Source organism: Erithacus rubecula (genome assembly GCF_903797595.1).
Source record: "Erithacus rubecula genome assembly, chromosome: 2".
NCBI lineage: Eukaryota > Metazoa > Chordata > Aves > Passeriformes > Muscicapidae > Erithacus > Erithacus rubecula.
Genome location: NC_136685.1, coordinates 10,741,382 through 10,753,554, shown reverse-complemented (window position 1 = coordinate 10,753,554; position 12,173 = coordinate 10,741,382). Strand labels below are relative to the sequence as shown.

The following is a 12,173-nucleotide window of genomic DNA, read 5'->3' as shown; positions in this document are numbered from 1 at the left end:
ATAAGGCATCCTATAATTTAAGTGGAGAGAGAGCATGTTACTTTTTAATAGGATTGTATTACTTTTTTATGGCATTGTGACAGAATAAATGAATATTTATTTACAAACAAATGAAAACTAAGGAAAACAAATGTGCACATATATAAATGAAGTCAAGGCAGTGGCTAAAGTTAAAAAACCTTATCCCCAAGTATGAACCTTCAATAATCTTTATCTCAAAGAAAAGCAGCATTTTAATTGATGCTAGAATTGACATTGGTCTCTACAAATTGACCAAAAAAATCAGTATCTCAGGCAGAGGAAATGTTGATACCATTTGGCATAACAAAACTAAATAGTTCCAGAGCACTGGAACATACTTAGGGAAGATAAAATGTTCAGGCATGCCCTGTCAAACTGCCTCAAAAAAGAGATGTTTACAGCAACTACCCCAGAAAAGGTGCAATACTGAATATTGGATAGATCTCTGACATATCTGAAATTGCATAAACCACTCTTGAAATGCAAGGCTCAGGAAGTGACCTTTGTGTAATGCTGTTGTGTAATTTGCTCCAGTGGCCACTTTGAAGTAATGATGTCCAGGAGGTTACACATTTCTCATCTCATGAGGGGAAGACTATTGGAAATATTTTAGAATAAAATCTCAGAAAAAGCAATCAAAAACTCTTATATTTCATATAAGGTACAAAACAAATTTTTCACAGAAATCAAGGCTTGATGTTGGAGCTTTATGAAAATTAGTTGATTGCAATGGTGTTCATCATACAAATTATTAGAGAAAGGTAAATGTTCTGCAGACTTTGTAAAATTATTATTTAAAAAGACAAAATTTACCAGTGAAGAAAATACTCATTCCATTTCTGAAAAATCAGTCTTCCTTCTCAAATCACACCTTCTTATTACTTACTGACACTGGACCAATAGCAAAATGAAACTATGGCAACAGATTTACTCATGTATGTGTCTCACACTCAGCATGAACAAGCTGATTGTTCTAATGAGAAATTAATCACTAAATTCTGTATAACATATAAAATCACCAAATTTTATTGAAATATTGGAAAAGAAGTGGACTTGGAAGAAAATAAACCACAAACAAATGAGTTATGACATATCAAAGCCAAATAATGAAGGTAAAGGAAAGGAAAAAATTTCATAAGGACAACTGAGCATTCAGAGCCTAAGCTTTCTCCAGAAATGTGGACATTCCTCCATGTGGTCTAAAAGAGCCTGAGAGAAAGAACAAGCAAAAGAAGGATTTTGTCCCTGTCTTTCCAAGTCTAAAACTAAATGGTAGAGCCTGGAAACTCTTCTGAGCACTTGTGTCTTGTTGAACAGCTCAAGTAAGTTACACTTTGTTCTGTCATCTATGTCCATTTGTAAAGGAGGAAAGCAAACTATGGCTTTTTGTAGGCAATCCAATCCAAATGAGGAAAGGGGGCAGAAATGAGACCCTGCCATGTAGTTCAGACCATGTGGGGTCTGCAGGATTGTTTCTACCCAAGCTGCTGGAATCAGCACTGAGCTTGGAATGGAGCCCTACTGTGACTCACAGGGCTGCATCAAGAGCTACCTTTGGGTCTGCAATTGCAGATTTTCATGTTGAAAATGTAGAGAACACCCTTTTGCTTTATTCCAGAATTAACAGAAAACAAATACATACTTTTAATGGAAAAAGTTCAATGCTAGCTTTCTAGTCACCTGGAGAGTAAAACCCTACATATCAGTCATTGTTATGTTAGAGCATCCCCATGTAAAGGTTTTACCCATTCAAATGCTGTTTTTATTGCTTGAATCTAATTGAATATCCATCTCATTTCAAATAAAATTTAAAAATATCTCTCTCTTCTTTTGTTTAAACCTCTTTTCTGCATTTATTATTCAATTTGGTTGGATAATTTAATTCCTTAATGCCATTACTCTCTATTTTCCCCCATTTCTTTTACAGAGAGAGATTACAGGCCTGCATCTGATATTTGGTAAAGCCAGTAAAGTAATCTGAAATCACTGGATTTATTTCAGTTTTTGCTGTAGTGCCACATAAATCAGAACCTAGCCCATTTTTTCATCCACAGTTTGATGTTTATGTTATCAGCAGTAAATCATGACTGCTTCTAATTTCAGTATGGTGTTACACAAACACAGAATCACAGAATGGGTCAGGTTGGAAGGACTGCAGTGGGTCATCTGGTCCTGCTCAAGCAGGGTCATCCCAGAACACATGGCACAGGATTGTGTCCAGATGGTTTCTTGAATATCTTCAGTGAGGGAAACTCCACAACCCCATTGTAATCTGTTCAGTGCTTGGTCACCTGCACAATAAAAAAGTTATTCCTTAAACACACATGCATGTTAATTCTTATTTTTTTGGTCGTGGCAGATTGAAAACTTAAAAAGGAGCACTAAATTTTGTATGAAGGAGGAAGATGTTAGTTCAGGGTCAGTTTTGTTGATGAGTAAAGGGAACAACGAAGTCAGTATGGGCAATATAACAATATGAAAGTATATATATCTACCTATACCTGATAATCAGTTTTCTCCCACAGTAACTACTGAAAGGATGTCTGCAGTTCTTGAGTCTTAGAACTGTGAAGGTTAGCAGGGACCTCTGAAGACTGTGCAGTGCTCAGCCCCACTTAGCAGGGTCAGCTAGAGCAGGGCCATCATGCTTGGCATTGCCCAGCCCTGTTTGGCTGTCACTGCTTTGGGCACCTTCTGCCCCTGGTGCCTCTGCCAGTGTCTGGCAGGCTGCTCCTTGCCTGCCTTTTCTGTCCTGGCTGCAAACACCTGCAGCTGGGTTGCTTTCACTTGCCACTCCTACAGATTGCTGCAGCCCTGCTTTCTTGTGGGCAAAGGGCAGGTGTGGAGCTGCTCTGTGTTTGGATCCAGGGATTCTGAGGAAGGAATAGGAAGATGGCACTGAGCTGAGTGATGAGTTCTTGTCCTGTGGGAGTTTGGAGGGCTGCAGATGCCATGACATCATGAAGTAAAGGCCACTCAGGAGGATTGGCTTACAGGAGAGACAGTGAAAGTCCCTTCTAACTGAATCCCTTTTCAGAAGGTTTAATCATAGGACTTAGATCATGTCAGAATCTTAAGAGTTGGTATCATGCCACAGTGCCAGACCCTCCTCTAAAATATCTTTTGTGTGTATTGGGAGAAAAAAAGATCTTTCCTGAATGGTTCTTCCATTGGTTCTCCATCCTATGCAAGGTATCATCCCTGCTACATGCAAGCTGACTTAGAAATGGTGTTAACAAGTGATGTGAAGAGGTGCTTCACTAATTGCTTAGGGAAAATATAATTTTATAATAATTTTGGATGGAAGGGAGCTTAAAGACCATCTAGTTCTAGCCTCCCTGCCATGGGCAAGGAACCTTCCCTAGAACAGGTTGCCTGCAGCCCTGTCCAACTTTGCTTTGAACACTTTCAGGGATGGAACATCAACAACTTGTCTGAGCAACCTGTTTCAGTGTCTAACCACCCTTACTGTAAAATATGTCTTCCTTATATTCATATCCTTATATTCTTTCAGCTGAAAACCAATGCCCTTTGCCATGCCATTACAGCCCCTAGTAAAGAGTTTCTCTCCATGGGAATGGCAAAATTCCTCTTATTTTCCAAACATATCGTTCCTCGGATACTTATTTCTGTGTGGCTTTGGGTATGAGGCTGTTGTTTGTTTTGTGTGTGAAAGACAGACTTTAGCCCCAAATATCTTCTTCTGTGAGATAATAAATGTATTTGAAGGAATGAAGCATCTGTGTGGCTTGATAGCCTTTCTATCCATCCTTCATGCTGGCATTAATAGAGAAAAGACAGTATCTGGCACAGCCTGAAGAGAAAGGAACAATGCTGGGAGTTGTTAGGAGTTACAGTTATCAGCACAAGGCTGGAAATTTGATAAACAGTCTGCTTAAAAATCATGTCAAAATTATTCTGCTATTGTAGATTGTAGACATAGATCTCTGCTTTCCCCAGCATTACTTGTTTGGGGTTTTGTTACCCCTGTGTATGTGTGTATGTTGGAGCCTGTACACTGATGTGCCATTTATAGATTTGCATTGTGTCAAAGGCTGCAAAGACGCCCACCACTCTTGCTTGCTCAATGCCTGCATTTCACATGTTGTCCCCAGGAGTCAGCACGTTCCTGTGGGAGCCTGTGGGCTGGGAGTGGGCAGAGGGGTGGGGATGAACCACAGTTTTCCTTCCAGCCTAATGAGTGCCTGCCAGCACAGCTGAGCTGGCAAAGTGACTGTTGTCATTTGCTTCTGGCATAGTCCACACGACTCATTCCCACTTCCCAAAGCTAGGGAAGAGCAAGAAAAACATGCACCATACAAGGGAATTCATTTAGTGAATGCACAGACCTCACCAGGCTGCAGAGGTATTGGTTGACTACCAGCTACCTCAGCTCTTGCAGAATTACTGGGAAAGTGGGAATGTGAACATGGGCAGGTGTCAAAGCAGCCAAAGTACATGGGAATACATTGGGGTAGCCTAAATCAATGTGGTGCTTGTACTCAAGGTTACGAGGTGAATTTTTCTGCACTCCTGGTATCAGTGGGGGTGAGGAGAGGTGTCTTGAGTCACCAATACCTCTTGTCCAAAGGCTGTCTTAGAGGAGCACTTTTTCTCTCAGCTTTCCATGTGGGAATTTAGTGAAATTAGGCAGCTAGTGTGGATATCAAAAATAGGTGGTGTGACTGCCCTGTTTATGTGTGAAACACATTTCCCTGTGTTTCACAGAGTGACAGAATCACCAAGATTGGAGGGGGCTTCCAAAGATGCTCAAGTCCAAGCCCCTGCTCAGGCATGGCCAGCTATAGATGATTGCTCAGGGTTGTGTCCAGTTGGGTTTTAAATATCTTCAAGGACAGAGACTCCACAACCTTTCTGGGTAACCTGTTACAGTGTTGGATCATCTGCTCTGTAAAGAAATGTTTTCTCACATCAAGACAGAATTTCCTGAATTTGAATTTGTACTCATTGCCTCTTGTCTCAGTGGGCACCTCTGAGAGGGGGCTGGCTCTGCTGTCTTTTTTTCCCTTATTGGATGTATAGACCCCACTGATAAGACCCCTGAGCCTTCTCTCCTGCAGGCTGAGCAGCTCCAGCCCTCTCAGTGCTCATCACCCTGGTGCCCTTTGCTGGACTCCAGTGTCTGCCTGGTACAGGGAGCCCAGCACTGGACACAGGGACCTGGGGAATGGTGAGAGGTGTCTCACAGTGCTGAGCAGAGGGGAGAATCACCTCCCTCAATCTGCTGGCAACACTTCTCCTGATGCAACTTGTAAAGAGAATGGGTTTATGTAACTATGTCTAAGGAAAGTAAGCAAAACAACCAAGAGCTGAGTTATAGGGACATTGTTGAACATTGTTGGTGCTGGTTTCTCAATGGAATTTAGGTCCTTTTACAGCACAAATAGGAGATCTTTGGCAGCACTCTACTCTTCCTTAGGATCAGCCAGAGTTCCATTTGTTTGTTCTTGGTCCCTTTGAACACTGAGCACATGCCAAGGCCGAAGAGGAATGAGGGGAGGGGAAATAAGACTGGGAATGGAGCTGTGTAAGCAGCAGTTTGGGGGGTCTTTTGAGATCACTAAACAGCAGACAAGATTCCATAGGTCATGCTTTGCTATTCAAATTAGTCTTTTTATTTCATAGGTATTTGGTTTAAATTTTGTTTTGTGAAACTGTGCTCACACTGATAGGTTACTACTGACCAGCCAAATGGGAGAGGCAGACCTGATAAACCTGTGCAGGACTTGCTGAGAAATATTCTAGGGAAAAAGCTTTGCCTTTGGCCAGGAGGTTTGGGTGATGATGGAGCTCTTGAAACAACATGAGCATGCGTAGGACACGATGGCATTGCAGGAAATGCACCAAACAAACAACAGCAGTTCTTACAGCTGGGGGAGCTGCCTGGCATGGGTCTCCTGAGGTCCAGCACAGCAAAGAGCAGGAAGATCTGTCCTCATGTCACCCCTGCCTGCTGCTGGCACAGCCTGGGCTGCTTTAGATTGGGGATTGGCTGTTTAATAAAATTCCATCTTTTAAATCGGACTTTCCTATGGACCTGTAAAAGCAGCAATTAAAGTGTTACTTAATGAAATACTGGAGTAGCCTACTAAGTATTTCTGAAAAGCAATTTTCTCTAGATGGCTGACAGCCTTTTCAAGTGTTTCAGAAAAGTGATAATGTTTTTAAACTCAACCTTTATTGCTATTGCTACTTGTTGCACAACAGCAGAGTTTTAATGTTTTTCTTGATCTTTAATTTGGACTGTGTTGCCCTTGTTAGTGTTAATAAGAATTCTCCTGCCAGTGTAATCTCACTGGGAACAGACTCGACGTTGTATTGATGCTATGTGGCACACAGGTATTTGGTTCCCTGTTCATCATGAATCTCTGAACCTCTCCTCCACATGAACTCCTTTTTTTTCTTTTCTTCTCATGATTTTTTGCCAGAGAACACAACTGAATATGAATAGCAGTGCTTGGATTGTCACAGTGCATGGTTGGAAATATGGCACTTAGTAGCAAATTTACAGTTGAAAATGATAAAATGTAATTTAAAAAATGCTTGCAAAGTGAGCTTTCCTCCTCTTGAAATCTTAGTGATTGTGCAGCTGTTCTCTCCTGTCTTTTGCTAGGGCATATTTGTAGATATTCACAAGGAAAAAGCATGTTTGAGAAACTGTGATTGTAAGTTAATTAAAAATAGTTTTCATTTTAGAAAACTAAATGTGTTGGCAGTAACATACTCATTGCTAATGGATGATTGTACTTTTTCAATAATAATAAGAGATTCAATGAAGCTCTAGAAGATGTTAGGATATGATTAACTAGATAATCTATGTATTTGAGTTTTATTCCCAAATAAGATGGATCTCCCAGAGACAGAAGTCTGAGTTTATATTTGATAATTATATGAGACTCTTGAGCTTTCTTGCAGATTGTAATTCAATTCCCTAAGAAAAGAGCTTTAAAACATGAAGAAAGAATGAGTGCTTCTAATTCCAGGAAAGCACTGCCATCAGCTTGGTCAGTTTGCTCTCTCTCTCCCAAACAGAGCCCAGCAGATTATGCCCCATGCTGTGCTGGAGCAGCAAATATGAGTACAGAACCCAGCAGTCACAAATTATACCTTTCTCAAATGCTAGCTTGGTTCTGTGGAAAAATTACTTTCTGAGAGTGTTTCTCAAGATGTCAGCTGTAGTTTCCTTTACTAGAGGATATTCTGTGGTGAGGTACATCAGAAATGACTGAAAGGTGTTTGGCACTTACTGGAAAACCTGTGGCAGACAAGCAGCTGCCCAAAATTAGGGACTTGGATCACAGAAGCAAAAAGCTGGTGACTTGTTTCTCTGGGTCTGATGATAGATTATGTGTGGATATGTGTGTCTTTTTTCATGTATTCTTACACACATGCACAGCCACTCCATGCTCTGTAGATGTTCTACAGTGGATTAAATTCACATCACTGAAAACAGCAGAGGAAACTTTGGCAGCTGAGATTCACAGTTCTGTTCCACCTTTGTAGTGCCAGGTCCAAGGGCTGTAAAGCTGACATGGATAAAGATAAAAAAGCTGCTATGACAGAAAAGTGGTCAGCTCATTGAGGATGCTTTTTTTCATCCATAAATATTGTTGAGTTAAATACTTATGGGGATATGAATTCTGGTGAAGAGTGAAGCAAAAGCACAACTGGCTAAATTAAGAGAGAAAAATAATGCTTTTTGAGTCTACCTAGGATAGTTGCTATAACTACTATCTTTAGGAGTCTTCTGGGTCCTGAGCAAAGCACCTTATGACTGCAAAAGCTAACAGAGTACAAATAAAATAGAAAAAGAAGAAGCAAACATGCCCCATTAAGAATAAATAAAAAAATTTAAAAGTCACTGTTTCTTGTAAAAGCTATCTGAGCTGGAGCTAGAGAAATAACTACATTGGTTATTCCATCCCAGTTTCCTTGGTTCAGATTCAGAATATGCCAAACTGGGTCAACATCATATATAAGAAGATGGGGACTTCAGAGATAAGGCTGGGGCAGTTGCTCTAAATACCGTAAATTGCAAACCCATTATTTAGTCAAAATAGCTGATTTCTGGACATCTGTGTGTGCAGTATTGCCTGTGGCAACTCACTGAAAGATTTAGCTCTTACATATTTGTGCTGAGTTTACCAAAATGTGTGAACAGAAGCTTGACAGAGCCTCAAAGTAAGTTTGGAGCACGGAGTAAGTTTAGACCAGAAAGGACCATGACCAAAAGGGAGAGAGCCATGAGGTCTTGTAGGAACAGACCTGGTGCTGCTGGCACTGTGGCACCAGGGATGTATTGACCACACACAGACACCAGGAGGAATTATTAACTTTGAACCTGCTCAAGGAATGTTCCCATAAAAGAAGTTATATAAATATATTGATTTGTTGGAACAGAACAACATATATCCTTCAGAAGAGAAAGAAACTTCTGCTTTGGAAAAGGGGAAGATGCCAAAAGCTGCCAAAATAGATTAAAATCAGGAATGGGTGGTTATATGGACTAGAAATCAATGCATTCAGTGTGGTGCAGTCATTAGACACAGATGCTATACTGGAGATAAAAATGGAAATGCAAAGCTGGGCTCTGGAAAGAAATTATTCATTGCTTTGCAGTTATCTACAGGAAAAGTTAAGTGCTGTCTGTCATCTGATTAAAAAGTAACTGAAAGGCATCTGTCATGAAAAAAACTGTAGGAAAATGGGAAAGAGTTAAAGATGATGTTTTCTCTAAAGTCCTCACAAAGGGCATCTTTGGTCAAATTTCAAAGAACCTGAAAGTATCTGAAAGGTCCAGCAAGAATAGTACTGAAATTACTGGATTTATCTATACACACACACAAATTTTGTATTTCTGCTTTATATTTAATATTTTAAGTGTACACAAAATGTTTATAGCAAGTGCAGTGAATATCTTCAGAGTTAATGGTGATGAAATGTAAACAGTGATGAAATGTAAACCATATACGGTTTATTAATTATGCATTAAATATATAAATCTACATCTATTTATACAAATGTGTAAGCATACATGTGTATGAAAAAATATGTAATAATTTAATTTATTCTTCCAGTTTGGTTTCATCATTTTTTGAGACCAAGTTTGTGGACTCTTGCATTGCTTCCTCCCAGAGGAATATCTAGTGCTGTATGTTACAAGCCTGTCTGTCCACAGCCTTGGACATGTGAAGAGTAGCTGCTAATGTAGCTGTCATCTCAGAAGATATTTTCAAGACAAAGATAAAAAAGAATGCTATGGACATCCCTGAATCTGTGAAATTTCTTTGTTACATTCAAAGGAAAAAAAAAAAAAAAAAGTAATCTTTTTCAATCTTAGTGTAAAAAAAGCTGTAAATTGCCTACTTTTAAGGCATACGAGCAATCTGTATCCAGGCCTTAAGTTTCCTAAATGAAAGAAGAATGTTGCCTTTTGCACTATTTTCAGCCTCCAATTACCAAGCTTAGCTTAGGTTCATGTTCACTAGGAAATCTGTGAAGTTGCATTTGACTGAAAGCAGCAGTGAATGCAAAGCAATTGTCCAAGTTTTGTGGCTAATTCCATTTTAAAATGTTCACATTTGGTTAATTGTATTCATTTGTTTCTTCCTAAGGCAAAATGGGGAAACAAAATAGTAAGCTGGCCCCTGAGGTGATGGAGGATCTGGTGAAGAGCACGGAGTTCAATGAACACGAGCTAAAACAGTGGTACAAAGGATTTCTAAAGGACTGTCCAAGTGGTAGACTGAATCTGGAGGAGTTCCAGCAGCTCTACGTGAAAGTAAGTTATTTACTAAATTATTTGTTAACTTAAAAGTAAGTTATTTGACTGTAGAAAAAGTTGTGAAGTCATGTAAAGCAAGCATATGGTACAGTGCTGCTGGTCATTCAGACTGAGAAATAACTTTGCTTGGAGAAGCAATGGTGAAGATGAGGCAATGAGTGGGAAGTGTTACCATCATCACACCAGTGATTCATGTAACTAAAGTGACCAGAACCTTTCTAAAGCAAAAGTTTAGGAAAAAACCCTGTGATTTATTCACCAGAAATATAATACATTTTCTGTGCTCATGGACGTCGTTTGCCTTCAAAGGATGGCCATGGTCCTGTTCAATATAAACCATGTGATTGCTGGACATACTTATATAAAAGTGGTGAAGTGTCATGACAGTATGACACGCAGAAAAAGTATGCACTATGCACAAAGGATTTCTTCTATAAATTTTAGGTATTGCTTTCATTTTTCCCCTGCTGTCACCTTTTTCTAATTTTATTGAGAAGGGAAAGCAGGCTGATCTGGTAATTTTCTTCTTATTTTTCACAACTTTGTCATGTTCAATGCAGTCTTTCCCTTACATTTACTATGTATTTATTCTGTAACAAGAAGAACACGGGGGTAGCATAAAAATTGTATTAATGTTACAAAGATAATTATATTTTTATTCACAATTGAGTGTCGGCCTAAAGGTCAGAGACTTCAAAGTAATGTTAATTAGGAGAAATATTGAATGGCAGTGATGAACTGTAGGATCAGAACAGCCTGTAAATACAATGTGAGGCTGAATGAAAATAAAGCAGCCTTTGAAATGTAAGTATTTAATATTGAGAACACTGGCAATTTTTGTAGAATAGTGGGACTGTTGTTTCCCTCAAATGCATGCTACAGTTCTTTCCCAAATTTCTTCAGTGTTGAACCAGATCATTCTGCAAAGTATTACCTAGACCTTTTTTGTTTTTAATGAATGGTTCTAGCAAAAACTTCGAATTCAACTTACACAAATAAGCTTCTGTCTTCATATTTTAATATTTATGGCTGAAGAAGATGTTGCCTTGCAATCCTTTTCTTACGAAACAAATGGGTTTGTAATGAATTATATTTTCAGATGAAAGAATTTGTTCAGCCTCAGATGTTGTGCTTGTTATTGATTGGTAATTTATAAATTCCATTTTAAATGGTACTCACCGCACATCCAGAAAGAGCAGACATCCAGTCATTTCTCATACATGTTTCTGGCAAAAGTAAACAGTCTTTATAAAATGCTTAATAAATTATGTCAACTCTTTAGAAATCATTGTTTCTTTGTTGAAAATTGCAGTAACGGTGGGGGTTTTTTGTTTGTTTGTTTGTTTGTTTTTTTGTTTTTGGGGGTTTTTTATGCTTTTTTCTTTGTTTTGGTTGGTTGGTTTTGGTTTTTGTTGTTGTTGGGGGTTTGTAGGTTTATTTTTTTATTTTGGTAGGGTTTTTGGTGGGGTGGCTTTATGGTTTTGGGGTTTTTTTTTTATGATTTTGTATATGTGAGAAAAAAAATCTGAAAATAGCTGAGAACCCCCAGGACTTCCTTCCTTCAAACAAGTGTTTTAAGGGTTCATAGATATTTCACAAGATCCTTTACTCATGAAGACACATCAGTGAGTAAATTCTATATCATGTTTGCAGAGATGGCAGTGCAAAAAAAACAAACCCATGCACTGCACAAGCAGTATTTTGCTCCTGAAATTTGAAGACAGCTTTGTCATCTTACTAAGCTTCAATATCCAGCTTTTAATTTTATAGCCTCATGTATCTTTAGACATGGACATCAAATATGATTCTCTCCCTTGCTTTGGTAGGTGTGTTTGATTTTTGCTCTGTAATGGCACTGACATATATTTAGTCCAGTTAATTGTCATTCTATATTTAATATCTATACAGGGCCAAATACTAATTTTGGGAGGAGAAATATGATTAGCTGTAGTAAATCCAGAGCTTTGCTTCTCTCTGTGTCACAGAAATATTTGTAAAATAATGTCTCTGAGGAGCTCACAGTCTGGGTGTTGGCCATCGTGGAAACTTCTCCTGTGTAGAACATTCTTTCTACCCCAGGTTCTGGCTGCAGATAAATCCCCAGATGTGAAATTTGATCTTTCCAGGAGGAACCACCAGCAGGAGACCCAAATCACTATGATTACATTTCGAGCATCTCAGTTCACTTAAAGTATATTCAGGGTGAAAATACATGAAGCATCTATTGATTCATAATTCCTCTGCATAAAATTATAGTTGGGAGGGATGGCATTTGTCTGTTGGTCTGAACTGGATTTTATTGGGAAAGATTTCCATATATCAATATATTTTGAAAAGAAATACAGGA

General features: G+C 38.9%; 1 protein-coding gene across 1 annotated transcript in view; it reads left to right on the top strand.

Moving 5' to 3' along the window:
* VSNL1 (visinin like 1) overlaps window positions 1-12,173 on the top strand; it is an 84,587-nt gene that overhangs the window by 29,165 nt on the left and 43,249 nt on the right. Inside the window, exon 2 of the mRNA XM_079298122.1 lies at window positions 9,657-9,823. Coding sequence (XP_079154248.1) covers window positions 9,662-9,823 — 162 coding nt within the window. The 5' untranslated portion in view covers window positions 9,657-9,661. The remainder of the gene's footprint in view (window positions 1-9,656; window positions 9,824-12,173) is intronic.